Source organism: Fringilla coelebs, assembly GCF_963513975.1.
Source record: "Fringilla coelebs genome assembly, chromosome: 6".
Taxonomy (NCBI): Eukaryota; Metazoa; Chordata; class Aves; order Passeriformes; family Fringillidae; genus Fringilla; species Fringilla coelebs.
This window is the reverse complement of record NC_140034.1, coordinates 26,978,411-26,996,325: the sequence shown is the minus strand read 5'-3', so window position 1 is coordinate 26,996,325 and position 17,915 is coordinate 26,978,411. Positions and strand designations below refer to the sequence as shown.

Sequence of the window (17,915 nt, the reverse complement as noted above, 5' to 3'; positions counted from 1 at the left end):
CTTTATTAGGGGCTTTTTAAAGTACAGTGGCTATTGATAATTTCTCTTGACTACAGTGCACCTAAATGTCCTGATTTAACATAGAAACAGTCATTAGACTCTTGATTTTCAAGGGATTGTTGTGCCCTTTCCCCACAGAACTCTGCACTGCTTTCAGGAATGTGAATGTTTATGGTGGTGCACTGGGTCCTCTGGGAGGAGAGGTGATTGAAATTATTTTAATCCTGTGTGTCTTCTAAATTTTGCTGATTTTTGTTTGAATTCTGAAATGGCTTCACTTTGTTCCTACAATTCTTCAGTTCAGCTTATTTTTTCATCAATCCTAGCTTCATAAAATTAGGAGTGATAGCATCACTTTACATTTCTGTTTCCCATTAGTTGGTTTTGTTGACCATGCTGAAGTTGACTGTTGCAGTTTAAAAAAAACAAGGCATTCTTCTTTTGAAGAAGACAAACACAGCAGACAAGGAGTGATAAGATAGGTAATTCCCTGTGTTCTTACTGGCTTGATGAATTCATGATTTAGGAAGAGTTTTCTCTTGTTTGTTGTGGCCATTTTTCATCCTCACTGGAAGGTTGAATTTTTGTGTATTAGAGCTTGAACTTCTTGATTCTTCTTTCTTCTTCTTTCTTGTTTTGCTCATTACTTGCTTTCTGTCTCTTCTCTCAAAGAATCTATCACATTGTTTAGCATGCTTTATTTTCTTCAGCTTCTTTCCTTTCAGGGGCATAGAAGAAAATGTTACAGATCTTGATGATCATGTCTTTGGAGCAGTGTACAGAATTGTGTTGGTTTTTGCAATTCTATTTGTATTTTCTAAGCACTCTGTCTTTTACTTTGGTACAGAAAGTATTTGGTGGTGTGCAACTCTGTTCCCTTTCTGGTTTTCTTATTCTTTATTTATCCTTTGAAGATGCCTTGAACAGTCATGGTATTAGTGGAATAATTTCTCTGTTTTTCCTCAGATACAACATATGTATCTTAGTTTAGTAAATTTAAAGTGCATTATCTAATTTTTATGAAAGTTGTTCTTTGATTTGCATTCATGCATATGTGAGATACACTATTTGCATTACGATTCTTTCATTATTAATCTGTGGCTTCCTAGGGATAGACAGTGTAGAATATTTTAACTTTGCCTCTAAATAAATTTACAAAACCTGCACGCATATATTATTGCCAGCCACTTACAGAATTTTCTGTGAGTGGGAGAAAGAACACTGGTGAAGATGTTTTGTTTGTGGCAGGTTTGCCCAGATGAGGCATGAAAAACTGTAGCTTTGCAACATCTGAGCATAAGAGACACTGCTAGGATATGTGAAATGATATTGGGTATGAATTTTCCAGGACTTGTTTCTTTTCCTGCATCACAGATCCCGTAGCTTTCTTGAGTCAAAAGGAGACTGGAGGAATACCTAGCAGGTGTAAGAACAACTCAACAAGATATGTCTTATAATTCCAGTAGTCAGTCTTATAATTCCAGTCTCTTAAAGAGACTGTCAGCCTCAGGCAACCTTGACTGGAGCAGCAGTTTTGTGTGGGTGCTTTTCCTTTGGAAGAAGGTGGAAAAGGAAACCACTGTGACTTTTGGTTTTATTAGTCTTAGTCACCTTACAGGGAAACACATCTTATTTAGTGTATTATTCTTTAATCATCTCTAACTTTGCTCGTGTTGCAGTCATTCTTCAACAAACTTGTAGATGAGGAACGTTATAATAGCTTGAAAATGTGGTACCCATTTCTGCATAAACACCACTGCTTTCTTCAGATGCAAGTTTGCTTTCCAAATAGAAATCCAGGGTCAGTCTGGAGAAAATGGCTTTGTTCGTGTCCATTGTTATTTAATCTGTATTGAGTTCTGCTTCCTTACTTCTTTGTTTTTTGTTCTATCTTTTGCATGAACAAAACTTCCAGAAATAGGTTCTTTAGCATGTATTGAGAATGCATGCTTGGCAAAATTAGAAATGTCTTTACACATTTTCCAGCTTTTTAAACATTTTAAAAACAGGGTTTCAACTGATGTTATTATGTTTGCTATCAAGATATAGTGTGAACTAATGATGTTATGAAAGATAAGGCTTGTGATTCCTTTGCATTACCTAGTTGCTAAATTGAGAAATCTGACTCGGTGGATTTGTTTGATCATTTAGCTGAAGGAGGCATAAATTTAATAAATATTATTGGAGATGGATAATTAGCCTCTGTAAAGACTGGGAGAGCAGTTTATTATTCTCTCCCTTCAGAATGGGAGGGCTGTGTGGGAAGCAGCAAGAGCATCTCTATTCAAGAGCATCTCAGTCTCCGAGCCCTGCGCAAGCATTTCTGCCTGGTGGAGAAGCTGCATTGTAGGGGCTGACCATGAGATTAGGCTGCCTGCTGCCCTCTCCTTATTAACCTTTTCGTGGAGTCAGTGTTAGTGAAGTGTGACAGCTTGACAGCTCTAGAGACTGATCTTGTCTCAGCTGGCAGAACCAGCTCCAGGTTAATACTGGAATTGTTCCATTTGAAGGTTTGTCATATCACCCTTTTCTTTGGATGTTGAGATGCCATAGCAGTGAAAACCATTAGAAGTATACATCCTCCCAGTGGGAAGCTGACTGAGACTAACAAATAATTTCACATCTTACTGAGCAATCTTTTAATAATTACAGTAATGAGTATTCAACTGACTGTTTGTAAAGGAGACAGAAAGGTAGAAGACTTTAGGTTTTATTTCAGTGCTCTTAATTTTCCCACCTTCTGAAAGTAACATTTTCCCTGTCCAAAGCATATATTATACTCTTTGTAATAATAACCTCTGAAAAGGTTGTTAATAGGAATCAGAAAGACAATTAGTCAAGATAAGCAAAGTGAAAGCAATGTGAATACTATTTTGTTTCTCAAGTTCTGTAAAAGCAGAAGCATTGTCATTACTAGTCATACAGGAAATTACTTTTGTCACCTCTCATGTTTAAAATCAGCATAACACAGAGTTTGTACTATTTTTTAATTGCCTTATCCTAGAAATGGTGTAATTTTTCTGAATGTTTGCATCTTTCAGCAATATGTATGTCTTAATTATCTCCTGAATGCCTTTTTCAGGTAGGGCTGAAATATTTATTAAAGGAATTTTTATTAGTTCAAATATGAATTTTCAAAGAATTGTAATTAATAGGATTTCTTTTGCAGCAGTGATTTGATAGGTTATTTTAAATAAAACCAAAGTGCATATTTTTGTCTCTACTGGTTAAACATTAAAAATCCTGTTTCTAATCAACGTACATTGAATGGAAGAAGGTAAAGGGATGCCACCAACTTGAAGACGTTTGGCATTTTTGAATTCTTTGTCATGCGACACACCAAACTTGCAGACCAAATTATTTACTCATATTTGTGGCAGTGTCACACAGACCAGGGTGTAGTCTTGTGCACAACTATTTTATAGCAGTGTGTGGGACTGAACAGAACCAGATCTTGGCTCAATATGTAATAACATATTGAGAACAGGGAATTGCAGGTGATGTCTCTTCAGAAATGAACATTAAAAAAAGTAAATGGAGATTTTAAAATCAGCTTAAAAAAAATACTGTTGATATTTGATACAACTGTGCATAATTTAGCATGGAAAAGAATTGTGACTTCTATAAGGGCGACTTTTGAAGTTATGTGAAATTGAAAGCTGAGTATGGTGCTGTTCTCTTGTCTTTTCTGAAGAGAAATGATCAAAAAAAGCCCAGTGCTGCAGAACAAATTGTGTGTAGCATACAGTTTAAGAAGTGTATCTGTATTCTGTCATTGCTCTTTGTGTGTTTGTTTACCCCTTGTTGCACGTCTCTTACTTTGGTGCACACCACAGATGCAATCATCTGATCTTTCCTTTTGCTTTAACAGTAATATATAATGTTTTCCTCTGTTTCTGAGCTTGCTTTCTCCTTCTATGGTGAAGGTACATAATTAGTTTCTGCAGTAAATTTTGGAAGCTGTTTTATGGGAGCTGCTTGGGTAATAGTAAATTTTACTTGATCTAATTCTGAATGGCAAGTATTTTTAATATCAGATTTTGATGTAGATTTACTCTTCATTTCATGCTGTATTTTGATGTTTTAGATAGCTGCAGGAAGGGAAAGGCAAGTGGGTTTAGGATAGATTGAAAAACAGAAAAAAACCCAGAGTTGCACCAGTGGGGATTTTAAAACAGTTCTTTGTATTTATCCAAATATAATTTGCATGTTGAAATAGTCTGCTTCTGTTGTCAAAATAAATGGAATTGACAAATGCAAATTATTGTCAGGGTTATCTTAGCTTTGGACACTCCTGGTGCTTCATTATGAACTGTCAGACTCAGTAGACTCTGTAAACTTAATTTAGAGGCCAAAATATAGTATGAGTTTACACATTAATACCTCACACTTTTTCAGTATGAATTTAAATTTCATTCTTGTCTCATGGAATTTGATTTAACACACATTGCCTGTTGAAGCTGAATTGGTAGTGTATTCCGTGCAAGTTCTTTCAATTTTATTGTTTCTGAAAAATAGTTTTTAGGTATTCAGGAAAAGAATGATGAAGAATAGAGGCTTTGCAAAACTGAGCTTTCTGAGGTCTGGCAACAGTGGCTGAATGTATGCTAAGTACTAGATCAGCTGCAATTGCCTTGTTAGTTTTTAGACCAATTATTCTGAATAGGAAGAGTAAACTAGCCTAGTGTTCAGCTGACAATTGCTAAAGGTGAGAGAAATCCATATGAATAATGGTATTGTATTTTATCCTCTAGCTATTTCTTCTGAAAAAAAAAAGGTAAATGTTCAAATCTGCTCCTTACCATCCCCATCTCCAGGGGGAAAAAAGTGAACAACAGAATGGTTTGGGGAGCTGATTTTGAAGTAATCTCACTGTTGTCTTTTTTCTGCAGTGGAATCACTCTTTTACACAGTTCTCCTCTTTGGATTTGGACCTCTCATTTAAAAAAAAATCGTATTCATTTGTCAGAGAGACTGTTTAGACTTTGCTCCTGCTTAGTGCAGTTCTCATAATAATCTAGACATGATTGGCAAATGCCCTTGAAAGCAGGTGGAATGGAGTTGAGCAGAAAAATGCTAATTCAGATCACCGAGAAAGTGCCAAGTGGCAGTGTTGTCTGTGAGGAATTAGCTTTTTGTTTGAGGCCTGTACTTTGCAGATAGTGCTTGTTCACAGATGTTATTATAAATATTTTCAGTGTTTTCACTTCACTAAATAAATACTTCATTGTAAATTGCGGTAGTGTGACATGAGTTTGGTTTGCCATGACCAAAACCAAACATTTTACCACAGTGAGAGTTGTCCTTACACACCCTTCCTCACGTGATCTGGTGTGTAATGGATGATATAATACTTACTGATCAATATAGATAAGGGCAGTTTGGCTTTAGGGTGACAGCTTTATCCAGCTGACAGTTCCACTGAGCAGGAGGACGAATATTGATTCAAGATTTCTGTTCTCTTTTCATGTGGGCATGTTGGTAGCATCCTGATCTTTTATGACCTGCTAGTTCTTGGGCAGAAGAGGATGTGTGGCTGTTGGAAACATTCCCTGTCTGAGCAGTTGTTCAATGACACAGCCAAGAGGAAGGTAGCAAGCAGGCTGGAGGTGTGATGCAGCCAGGATCTAGCCTTTGGAACAGTTCTGAGCTATATTATGAGGTTGAAGTGAGGATCCTGTAATGCAAAATCATACTTGTGGCTCTTTTAAGTTGCTTTTAAAGTTTGTTATGAGATGCCACACACAGAAGCTAAAGGAACTTCTTTATAAGGTTTGTCCTAGAAGATGAACCATTTTCTAATGTTAGTTTATCTCTAATTGTTGCCAGTTGAAAATACAGCAAAGACAGAAGTCCTTGTTCTTGCAAGATTTTTTTCTGCATCTTAAAGTGCAAAGATGTGTCTCTAATTGCAGGCAAATTTTATCTATGAAGGGACAAATTTAACAGAAGGTCAGAGGGGCTCTGAAGAGATCCACGGTAGAAAAGAGTCAGGTTAATCAGGAAGACATCATCTAGAAGTTTGAATTTAATGCAGTGGGAAAGGTAGCAAAAACTACAAGAAGTGCATGAGTGGTGTGGTCAGATCAGGCCATCTACAGCTTTACTGAGACCTGAATGTGGTTCCTTGCTAAGAGTGTTCAGTGGCTGTCAGCACATACGATTATTCTGTGTTTTTATCCTCCAGAGCTCTTGCCAGTCTCTCAGGTCAGTTATACTTCACAGCTTTTGAGGTGGCACTGTTTGCTAAGAGGCTGGATTAAGACATGGTCTAATAGTTGTGTGTAGTGGGAACCTTACTCTTGGATGAGAGACATGTAGCCTGATTCTGAAATCTGTCTGTGAAAACACTGGAGGGGAGAAAGAATATATTAGGGGCATCCTTTTCATCTTAAGGTAGACCTTCTACACTGCTGCTGATAAGCTGCTTTCTACAGCTCTGTGTTTTTTGCTTGGGTACATATTGACTATAGCTAAGGTTTGGTGAGATTTCACCTTATGCTTTGTAACTCCAAGCATTTAGTGCAAGCCTTAATGATGCAGTGAATATAGGTGATATTTTCTATACCCAGAAATTATAGGCTGTTTGAGTGCTTGTAATTTGCTGAGCACCACTCTACCAGAAGAGTACCAGTAATGTGCTGTGTAGGCACATCTTTCTTTTACTGAGGATTAAGGACCTGGGGTTGAAACAGAAAGGCAAACATCAGTGTTACAGAGTATTGTTAGTTCTATCTCTGTATATAATGTGTCCTAAGGATTAAAAATACAGTTAACATAGTTTTTACTAATGCAGTCTCTTTTGGAGTGCGAGTCCGGTTCTGGATCCCTCAGTACAAAGGAGTCATGGAGCTCCTGTAGGTAGACCAGCAAAGGGCAAAGAGTAGGGGATAGCACCATGTCACTTATGAGGGACCAGGGGCTTTAGCCTGGAGAAGGCTGAGAGGAGATCTTATCAATGTATATAGATAACTGAAGGCAGAGTGTCAAGAAGGATCTGGGCTCTTCTTGCTGGTACTGAGGAGTAGGAAAAGAGGAAGTGGGCAGAAATTGATGTACAGGAAATTCCACCTGAACATAAATAGGAACTTCTTTAATGTGCATGTCATTGAACCCTGGAACAGGCTGCCCAGAGAGGTTGTGGAGCCTCCATCACAGCGAGTACTCAAAGTCATCTGGACAGAATCCTTAGTAACATACTCTAAGGGACCCTGCTTGAGCAGGGAGATTGAACTGGGTGACCTGCAGTGGTGCCTTCCAGCCTGACCCATTCACAGATTCTGTGTGATTCAGTGAACACACATCAGCTTTTTGTCAAAGGAAATACATAGAAATTTAAAAAAAATGCAATGCATGAGTAAGTAGATAGGTCAGTTAAACAAATGCACTCTACTCAGATATCCTTAGTATGCTTAAGGCACAGAAATTATTTTTCTGCACACAAGTGCAAACACAGAATTTTTAGAATGTTTCAGTGTGTGATGTGATCAGTATTATAGTTTCTGCAGCTTCTCTGTTCAATTTGTCAGCCTCAGTTTGTCTCATTCAGACACTTCTTTAAACATTGCATGTATTGCTTCAAGAGACATACTGTGTGCATGAATTCCATCATATTTTGTTCCTTTTTTGATCAAAATAGCTCTTTACTGTTTGATATAGCCGTTAACTGTGCAGAGCCAAGATAGCAAGGAAAGTGTAGGCTGCGTCCTTTCTTGCTTATCATTTGAATCATTTTCTGTATTAAACATATGCAAACTTATTCAGGGAGGGGAGCAGCATGAAAAGTCTCATTTGCAATATTTGGTTGCTATTAAAGGAAATAATGCTGCAAATAATTTGAATTCTTGAACTTCAGGTTGGGTTTGTTGGAGTAGCAGATGTACCAGAGAAAGAGAGAAGATACTTGCTTTATAGGGTGTTGGTGTAAGTCAGTACAAGCTGGCTGTAAATAAATTTTGCCTGTAATTAGCTCAGAGTAAAAAGCAAAATAGGAGAGAAACAACTATTACACCCTCAACAGCAGCTTCTTGAGCATGTTGGCTTTCTTTCTATGGAAGAAGCTATGGAAATTGTCCACAAGCATAATTTTAACTCGTGTATTTCAGGAGCCAGAGGTTTTTTGTACAGACAGTTGGTGCTTGTGGCAGCCCAGACAGTGCTGTTGGGTCATTTTGGCATTTTTGGTTTTTTCCCTTTGGATGAGAATTTGTTAGTAAAAAATACCTCTCTGTTAAGCTGCTTGTGGTTCTGGTGGGTGTTTTTGTTGTGCATAGTCTGTCCTTCATGCCATGCCAATTACTAGATTCTTAGAACAATTAATAATGAACCAGAAAATGTAGACTTCAGTCTTTTTGACTGCATATTAGGTTCTGTGTGAAGATCCAGGGAATGCTGAGCCAGCATCTTCAGAGAAGAGTGTGAATAAAAGTGCGTATACACACAAGGCACATATTTCTCATTTTGCTTGGAAAGAAAGCAGTAATGAGCATTTTTTTCAAGTATTGAAAGATTTTTGTTTTATAAATATGCAAAAATCTCAAGGACACTGAGTCTAAATGATTTACTTGTGGCCTGTGCTTTTAGGGAAAGGTGCATTCATTTTGTGGAATTGACCCTGCATTTCAGTGCTGCTTGTAAAGTAACCCCGCGTTTGGTGCAATGAGGAGCTAAGGTGATTTCAGTGTAACTGAAAAGCTGACACATTATTCTTTGTGATGCCATTGAACACAGGTTGGTTTGGGAATATCAGCAAATTATTTGGATGCCAGAGTTTGAGCAAATAGGGAAATTGCATTTGCTTGGTACGTTACATGTGCCATTCAGTTTTTGGACTTGTGTGTAACACTGTGTAAGGCAGAGATTGGCAGCTTTTCAGGAGTGAGGTGCCAGATTGTATTTTTCTGTCACAAATTAGAGGTTAAGAACGCTGGCTGAAAACATTGAGACGCGCTCTCAGGCGGTGTTTGGAATCGGCTGGCTGTCAGCAGGCAGGATCCCACCTGGCAGCAGGAGGATGGTGTAGGGGCAGGGCTCCTGCCCCAGTGCTGCCAGAGCCAGGAGTGCTCTCACAATGCCAGGGCTCCCGGTGCTCTGGTCCCTGCCTGCGATGCCAGGGTTCCACGCCTCTGGAAATCTACCCACCTCTTCCTTTGCCATGTACAGAGAAGATTGGGAGCTGCAGGCCCAGTAGGAAGCTGTCTCAAGCATCTAGAATTCTCTGTTGCAATTGCTGTTAGTGTGAAGTTTGACATAAATTTCTTGGGTGTGGTTGGCATAATGTGACTCTACAGAAATCTTCTTGTATTAGAGACTTCTGACACTAGATGCTCAATGTGAAACCAAAGCTAATCAATTGACCAGTAATGCTCCCTTGTACAGTACATTTCTATAAAATAGGGACAAGCACGAACAGTTTTTTGTTGCAATTTTGAGGAAATAACATTTGAAATCCCTGAGCATCTGGGAAAAGATGCTCTTTGTGAAGTGATGTAGAATATTCTGATGTGTGTGTTGGTTTTTCATGCTGTATTAATCAAAAAGTAATAACAGTATGGAATAGTAACCTGTAGGCATACTTTACTTTAGAATGGAACTTACACAAGGAGCTCTGGCTGTTTTGTATGCTTAATAACTCTCAGGAGTACTAATTATCAGGTAACCTGGAGCCTTGTCTGAACAGTGAGCAACACTTTATTCAAACCTAGTGCAAGTGTTGTGTGCATCAGTTGGCCTCTTCCTTTTGTGGTATTGCTTAGACAAATGCACTGGTGTCTAGTGTGCCATGGTTCAAGAAAGTGTAGCAGGTCTGGAAAACAACAGTCTGACTACAAGCAGCTGCCTCCTGGTTTTAGAACAAGGCTTATTGTTAAATTTAAAACTTTCAAATATAATTATGGCATGGGATTGTTACTGGGTAGATATTCCCAGAGTACCACCTCTGCAATCTGTCAGCGTGTGGATGGTTGCATGGTACTAGATAATTTTTCTCATTTAGAAAGTATAAATGGTTTCTATGTAGAAAAATCAGGATGAACATATCTAAAATATTTTATCACTTCATATCTCAGTTATTTTGATCATTGTATAATAAAAGAAACTTGGCATAATTTTTTCCTTAAAAGCATATAACTGTGTGACTACTGTGAATTTAGTAGCATGTACTAAATATTTAAAATATTTAGCAGAATAATTAATAATATACATTTTAATGGAATTTCATGTTTTCCCAGGAGCTGTGATTGTCTCCACTCCACAAGACGTGGCTTTATTGGATGCACACAGAGGAGCTGAAATGTTTAGAAAAGTCCATGTTCCTGTAAGTCTCTACATGAAAAGCACCAGTAAATTTTTCTTTTTCCAAAATGTAAAAAAAAATTCCATATGCAGCAATAGGTGAACATTCAGAAATCACTTGAATTTAAAAATTCTTGTTAAAAGGCCTAGAATCCATCTTATATCTATATCAGGAACTTGGTTAGACAGGAGGGAGAGAATTTTCTCAGGCTGAAGCCATAATAATAAATGACTTGTTTTAAATCTGTTTGTTTGATCATGTGGAATGGATGAGATTGCTGAACAGAATATCTTAGGAAGTAATGCATGCCTTTGAGTTATACTGTTGTGTCCTCATTACATGTCCTCTTCAGCACTGTCTCTCTTGGGGCTTCAAATTTCATGACATGGGGAAAAATCATTTATTGATACTTTTTTAAGAAGCAAACTCAATTTTTTGTGGAAACATGCTTATATCTAGTTACTTGCCATTTGAAGGGCTCTGTAACTATCATGACAAGTAGAAGGCTGTCCAGTGATTGTTTTTCATGAGGTTTATAGCTTATATCTTAGCTTACTTGTTTGAGAAATGAGAAATTTAAGAATATCCACAATTAGGAGAAAATATTAAACAGGCTAATATCCTTGACTTGATATTTTCTCTGGATGCTACAAGTTGCTAAGTAACTGAATGTACTAGTCTAGAATATGTTTATGTTGAGATTCATTTTTAAATGGGCAGTTGATGAAAGAATATGATTTGAAATGCCTCCTTATCATAAGCTGTAAGGAAAAAAAGATGTTTTCTTGTTTACCTGTGTGAAGGTCACTTCTACTCTTTCTTAAGAATGGAGGTATTTTTGTAGCTAGTGTTTTCCTAATTAAAAAAAATGCAACAGAAAGTTGAAGTGAATGCTTTCCCTTTTTTAATTTACAGGATGGCTTAACAAAAGAAATACTTTGATGAATTTCTTATTGCTAACTATTTTTTAAGCATATTTGCATCAAAATGAAAGCATTGTAACATTTATCATTTGCTGCCAGAAGGAAAACAAGAGGAATAACATACAGAATACTTTTTTTTATTTTGTCTGGGTCTGCTGAAATGATGTAAAATTGTTTTCTTCAATTTAAATTTTGTTTTAATGAGGAATTACCAAGATTTCTTTCTAAAACAGTTCGGTTCAATGTCCTTTGAAGAGAATGGCCTCCAAGAAAATCATGCATTGTAGGATAGACTTGGCTAATACTGATTTGAGTAGTGGAAGCTAAGATACTAAGTATGATCTGTTTTGGTTCATTGGAATTACCAGATCTTGTCAAATCAAGTGAGAAGTCACAATAAAGCTGCTACACCACATGTTGTGTTTGAATGTGCTCGAGCCAGTTATCAGTCCGTACCTTTTTCATTACCCTGCTTTATTTTATTCTACCCTGCTTCATTTTATTCTGCCCTGTATGTACATGTGTACAAATATGTCAGTTGCTTGAATTTTAGGCAGCTTCTGCCTATGCACTCCATTTCTAAATGTCAACTACATATGAGGATCTAAAGAAAGTGAAGTGACATCATTTTTCATGGACAACTTCAGACCTGAGGTTTATGTCCAGGAGGTGGAATCTGCATGTCTGTGTTAAAATTACCTATCCTGATTACATATTTAACTGATCTTCAAATTTCTAACCCCAAAATCTTTCATCTTTCAGAAAGTGCTTGCAAAGAGCTGACTTTTCAAAGAAGCAGAGAGGCTATAAGTTGCTCAACTCTGAGTATGCTTTTTGTATTTAGTGAACTGTGGTCTCTCCCATGTCCTATATATTCCACCTTGCCCTCACACCCACTGTTACTAGTTATCCAAGGCTCAGATGACACGTGTTGTATTACCACAGTAAAGTCACTGCTGTTAATGTTGCTTGTCCTTTATTGAAATTGAAGTGGAATGACAGAAGGAGCTAATGAAAATCTGGCAAGGAGAGTCAGCATTAAGACCAGGTTTACAGGGCAAAATAAGGGCATAGCTGCTAAAAGAGCAGTGACATCTCTTGTGTGGTGGAGCACACCTACACTTGCAGTGAAGAAGGAATTTGCAAAGTGTTGCTGACTCCTATCACAGGTTTCAAGATTCTTGTCTGTTATGTGAGTTTGGCCAGTGTTTTCTTGCGTTCCTAAGGGTGATTCAAAGTGAATAATTTTGAGTATTTAGGAGAAAAACTGCCTTATTTCCTCCTGTTGAACCTGAGTTCAGTTCATTATTGATCATCTTATCAGTCATCCCTGAAAGAAAAGAGTTTTAGTTAAATCTGCAATTTTTCTGGAAGTTTCCTTGAATTGGAAGGTTATGTTGTGGATTTTGTAGGTTTCAAAAAACTGCTTAAATAAACTCAGCTATGTATTTCCTTCTGAGTTGCACTAAAATGGCTTATTTGGCTGAATTCTTACTGGTATTTCTGAAGCATCCAGAGTAACCAGCCACGATTATGGTTTCACGTTGGGAGCAGATATTAGAGACAGAAATTGCTCATTACAGGATGAAAGGTAGGAAGACAGAAGTATTGTGCATGTTGACTTGAAGCATTTCTATCCAAAGTGTCTGACTGACACAGGAAGCTGATGGCAGAGGAGTTGTGACCCTGATCACTTCAGTCCCCATCAGACTGCAGTCAGACCTCAGCACCATCTGTCCTTAAGTACAATCAGTGACTGCAGTGGGTTTCTCAGGAATTGTCTCCTAATGTAAATACAGAGAGCTTTCATTTCATCACTGTATTTTCTTGAACTTAGGAGGTTGTATATTTGGATTTAAGTGTGATTTATTGTGTAACCAAAAGGTTAGCTGAGCACAAGAAGTATGTAAACATTCAGAAACTGTGTGCAGATAACTCCTAATGAAAGGGTTCTTCATTTCCTGTTATTTCTTGCCAGATGCCTCTTTGCCATTTAAAATAATGATTAGACTAAATGGAATGCAGCTCCATGCTGCTGCCATAGGTTAGCTCCTGTATTGTGCTGCATACAAGTTTTCATGTCATTCCAGAGCCAAGTTTGCCAAGCTCAACAAGAACTAGAATAGAATTCACCCACACTTATGAAATAGTTTGTGTAGACAGTAACAGATGCTTTGAAACTATTACAAGTCTGTTATTTGAGCAGGAAAATGAAGGTTATGACTGACTTCATTAGCCAGACCTATTACTTTGTAGATTTAAAAGCTCTGAAGGTCATAAGGAGCTCCCTTCTCTAAATATATGTGCAGAAATATGCATGGTAAAAATACACTTCAGCATTAAAGTTTTGTATTTGGAAATATTCTATATTATACTTAGTATTTTTAAGTGGCATCTTCATATTCCAGATGAATAAATTATATATTATTAAATATTCGCTATTTATTGGCTGACAGACATCACCAACACAGAAAAATTAAAATTATTCTGTAATGCTAAAATGTCATTTCCTTTTAGTAATTTTGTTTAAATGGAAACAAAAAAAGAGAGTGTGTAAGGCCTCTAAAACTCATCTAGCATTGGAGATATGGCTGTATCTCAGCATTTGCTTTTGTATTGGCTGAAGGACTTCTTAGTTACTAGGTTATTAAAATACGAACAAAACAGCTGTAATGATGCTTAGCTAGTCACAAAACAATAGTAGTCTATATAAATTTTTCTTTGATGATAAATTTGCTGAATCATAAATGTTGTATGAGTACTTTGAAGACAACAGAAAGTTCAAACCCCAAGATAGCTGAAAATGAATTAAAGTGTAAATTTCAAATTACTTCTTTTTTCCCCATGTACTTTCAAAAATGGCCTCCATACATCCTGGTGAAAATAATATTTTTCTTTTGTCAAAAATACACCTTTCAGTGTTTTTCAGTTCACCAACTGAGTAAAAACTCCATGACTTGACTTTAGGAGAGAGCAGGATGAATGCCTGCTTAGAGGTCATCCGTAGAAGGCTGTGGCTCTACAGGTCCCTTTTTACTGTCCCTGCACCTTATACCCTTGGATATGTAGTATTTCATGTCTCTACTAATGTAAGAACTAGATGATAAAATTACCTGCAATAATGTGCCAGTAAATAGAATCTTGTTCCACTTGCTTCTCTGACAGTCCCTGGGAGAGAGTAGAAAAGAGGGAAAAGTCAGTTTGAGGTGTTAAATTGGAAGTAGGTAATTTTTGTTTTAAGCATATTGTTTCTTAAAATGTTCCTTGCTTTAAACCATCTGAGAGTTTTACATAAGTAAAGGAAAATGTAGCAAATATACTTTATGGTGGTATAGAAAAAACAGGTGACCATCTTTTGATAAATTTCAACTTATAGCTAAGGAAACTTTTATTATGATATTGTAAATGACATACTTTTTTATTTTAAGTTCAGTGCCAGAAGTTGTACATTCACTTTAAATTAAATGTATTTGTTGGTCACACTGAACACTGCTGTTTCCTCCTAGATATGCTTCATTAGCATAGTGGATATGTTTCTTCTCTAATAACTAGAGACCACCTTGTTCAAGCACAAAACTAGAAGGTTCAGGGAAATGTAGAAGTATAAAATACTACAAAGTAAATAGCAATATAAATGGTGTATTCTAAAACTCAGCTACAGTGTATGTGACATATCTAGGTAATATACAAATCTGAAAGTGAAGTGTTTTAACATTGCATCTCTTAAAGCAGATGATCTGTTCCTTAGCAGGTGGATAGAAACTTCCACCCTGTAGCATTTGAACACTGTTTTCATCACTTCTGGAAATTTTGCTCTCCTCAATGTAGAGTTTTGTTTACTATGTGAATAAAATGAGATTATTATCGTTATTTCACATTGTGAGGGAAGATTTTTTGTGTGAATGACTTGGCAAATTTTTATTTGACGTGTTTTATAAGGATGACGTTGAAAGCCTGGCATCAATGGAAGGATACCCAGGATGTGTGTGTTAGATTTTACGTTGAAAGCCTGGCATCAATGGAAGGATACCCAGGATGTGTGTGTTAGATTTTTATGCTGTGGATTTTGCCTCTTAGTTTCACATAATTATTTCTATTGTTTGATCTTTAAAATCTGTTTCTGCTCTGCAGAAGAGTAACAAATCTGGTTCTTTTGAAAACATTTCCCTACAGGATAACTTATAAAAATACCTTAAAAGCATGTCTGATTGTGTAATTTCTTGTAATGGTATGTTTTTATTTTCATTTTCCTGAAACCGCAAAGGACAAAACTGTAAAACGCAGCATGAAAATTCTTCCAGTATTCAGTTTGAAAATGAAATACTGGCAGGGGGAGTTCTTGGCAAGTTAGGTTTGTGCAAGAAATACTTTTTGTTGCAAATAAGGCTGGTAGTTTTCAAGAGGCATAAATGTGAAGAAATTGCAATAATGCACAGATGATGGTGCCACTGAGATGACTAATAAGAGCTGATAATGATATTAATGAGTCTGATTCCTCTTTTAAATAACCACTCTGTGTTGGTTCTTAGTAGATAATCTATTCTATATTATCAGAGATTATTATGGAAATACCAGTGCTTCGTTTGAGCAATCTTTCCTTTCCTTTCCTTTGACAGGTTTTAGGACTAGTTCAAAATATGAGTGTTTTCCAATGTCCCAAATGTAAGCATGAGACACATATTTTTGGAAATGATGGCGTAAAAGATCTGGCAAAAACTCTTGGATTGGATATTTTGGGTAAGAATATGGAAATGGTTTTATTTTTAAAGAAAAATCTAATGGTGTGCATGAAGCATTAACTGAATGATGAAACTGCATAATCCTAGATGACTTTGGATTCAGACTGTTTTCAGATAAAATGGAACTAATAAGTAGTATGATCTGTTCCCTGTCAGTCTTGTAGTGGTGATGTTGACTGCATATGAAAATTCTTGAATTGCATCTTGTATTTATAAACAATCCAGAACATGAATTGTTTTAATATCAATGTGCTATATTACCTGAAATTCATTATGTGCTTGACTATTACAAATAACCAGGAGTTCTGTTTAACTTAGGACGGACCTAAACTCTGTCTAATAATAGCAATAAATGTTTTCTCATTTATTTTGTTTAAATTACTTTTGCTTAAATATTGACTCAGCGGAGGCTTTATAGCAGCCTTCTGGTATGTAAATGGGTCTGAAAGCTGGAGACTTTTTACAGAGGCAGGCAATGACAGGGCAATGGAGAATTACTTTAAACTGAAGGAGGGTAGATTTCGATTAGATATTAGAAAGAAATTCTTTACTGTGAGGGACTGGCGCAGGTTGTCTAGAGGATGGGGCTCTGAGATACCTGCTCTGCTTGAAGGTGTCCCTGTCCACAGAAGGAGGTTTGGAGCTAAATGGTTTTTAAGGTCCCTTCTAACTGAAATCATTCTGTGATTAGCTATGATTAAGCTATCTGTCATGCCTGTAGGCTGAAATCTACACAGATCTTTAAAATATACATTACTGATTTAAAAAGGCATGGTTCAACCTGCACTGTAAGTAGAGAATATAACACAGCGTAATTAAGTTGGTAAATGGGGTAATTGCATGTGCTAATGATGTGTTTCCATGTATTACTCTAATTATCTCAATGATTTTCCATAGCTAATTCATTAAAAAGAACCAGGAAGCTCACTTAGAAAGATCAACACAGAAACATCAAGGTCTGACATAGACTTGAGATAGCAAGGCAACACATAATTAAAGACATGCTTTTGGGCTATCTTTCAGCTTCCTGAATATGTAATGAGTTGTGATCAGAGCCCAAGGGGACTTCTACAGCCCTGGGTTATGTGGATGGATGCAAATGCTCTGCAAGCAGTTGAATCAAACGTGAATTTAGATACGCAGGCGCAAGTGATGTACCATGGCATTGGTCCCATAGGTGGTTTTTGTTATTTCCTAAGAGTGCAGAACTGATTGTGATTGGATTTAATTAGGAGTGATGTGAGAGATGTAGAGATTTAGCAGGGCATAGATGAGATGTAGAAAACAAAGCAGAGTGAAGTTTAACTTCAAGCTGTCATTGCAAAACCAGACAAAGATGAAGAATAATGCCCCAAGGGCTAAATTTTGGGTTACAGTACTTGATCTGATTAGAATGCTCCTCCTTCCAGGGATGACCATTACATAATAATACCATATGGCATCGTAGGAATTACTGCTTACGGATTTTACAGTAATCCATCCCAAACGGAAGTTTTATCTCAGTCTTACTTGAATTCTGCCCCAAAATCTTGAGAACATATTTTTACATCTATATCTCTAAAGTGCATATATTTAAAATTAGTAATTCTAAGTTTATTTTGCGTATATTTTCTGACACCTATGGCTGTTTTGTTTGTTTCAATAAGCACCTAGTCCTTCTTGGAAACCCAACAAGATGTTTGTCACACTGTTGTCATCTGACAAATTCTGCAAGTTAACAGTGTGCAGGATTGAAAAGTGTGGTCCTTCCGCTTGCTCAGACTTGGCTGTCATTAGTATGACTGAGCACCTTATTTTTGTTTATGACAGAAGACAATTAGCAGTTGCCAGGAGACTTTCAAGTGAAGTCTGGTATTTTGTATACTTCTGATTGTCTTATATTTTTACTGTTCTGTAAACAAATATGTGACAAGGTTTGTGGAGAGACTTTGTGCTGCTGATTTTTCTCTCCCTGTCTCT

General features: G+C 36.9%; 1 protein-coding gene across 1 annotated transcript in view; it reads left to right on the top strand.

Moving 5' to 3' along the window:
* Positions 1-17,915, top strand: part of NUBPL (NUBP iron-sulfur cluster assembly factor, mitochondrial) — a gene marked incomplete at its 5' end in the record, with an annotated part of 78,336 nt that overhangs the window by 49,029 nt on the left and 11,392 nt on the right. Inside the window, 2 exons of the mRNA XM_084207620.1 lie at positions 10,230-10,315; positions 15,834-15,954. Coding sequence (XP_084063746.1) covers positions 10,230-10,315; positions 15,834-15,954 — 207 coding nt within the window. The remainder of the gene's footprint in view (positions 1-10,229; positions 10,316-15,833; positions 15,955-17,915) is intronic.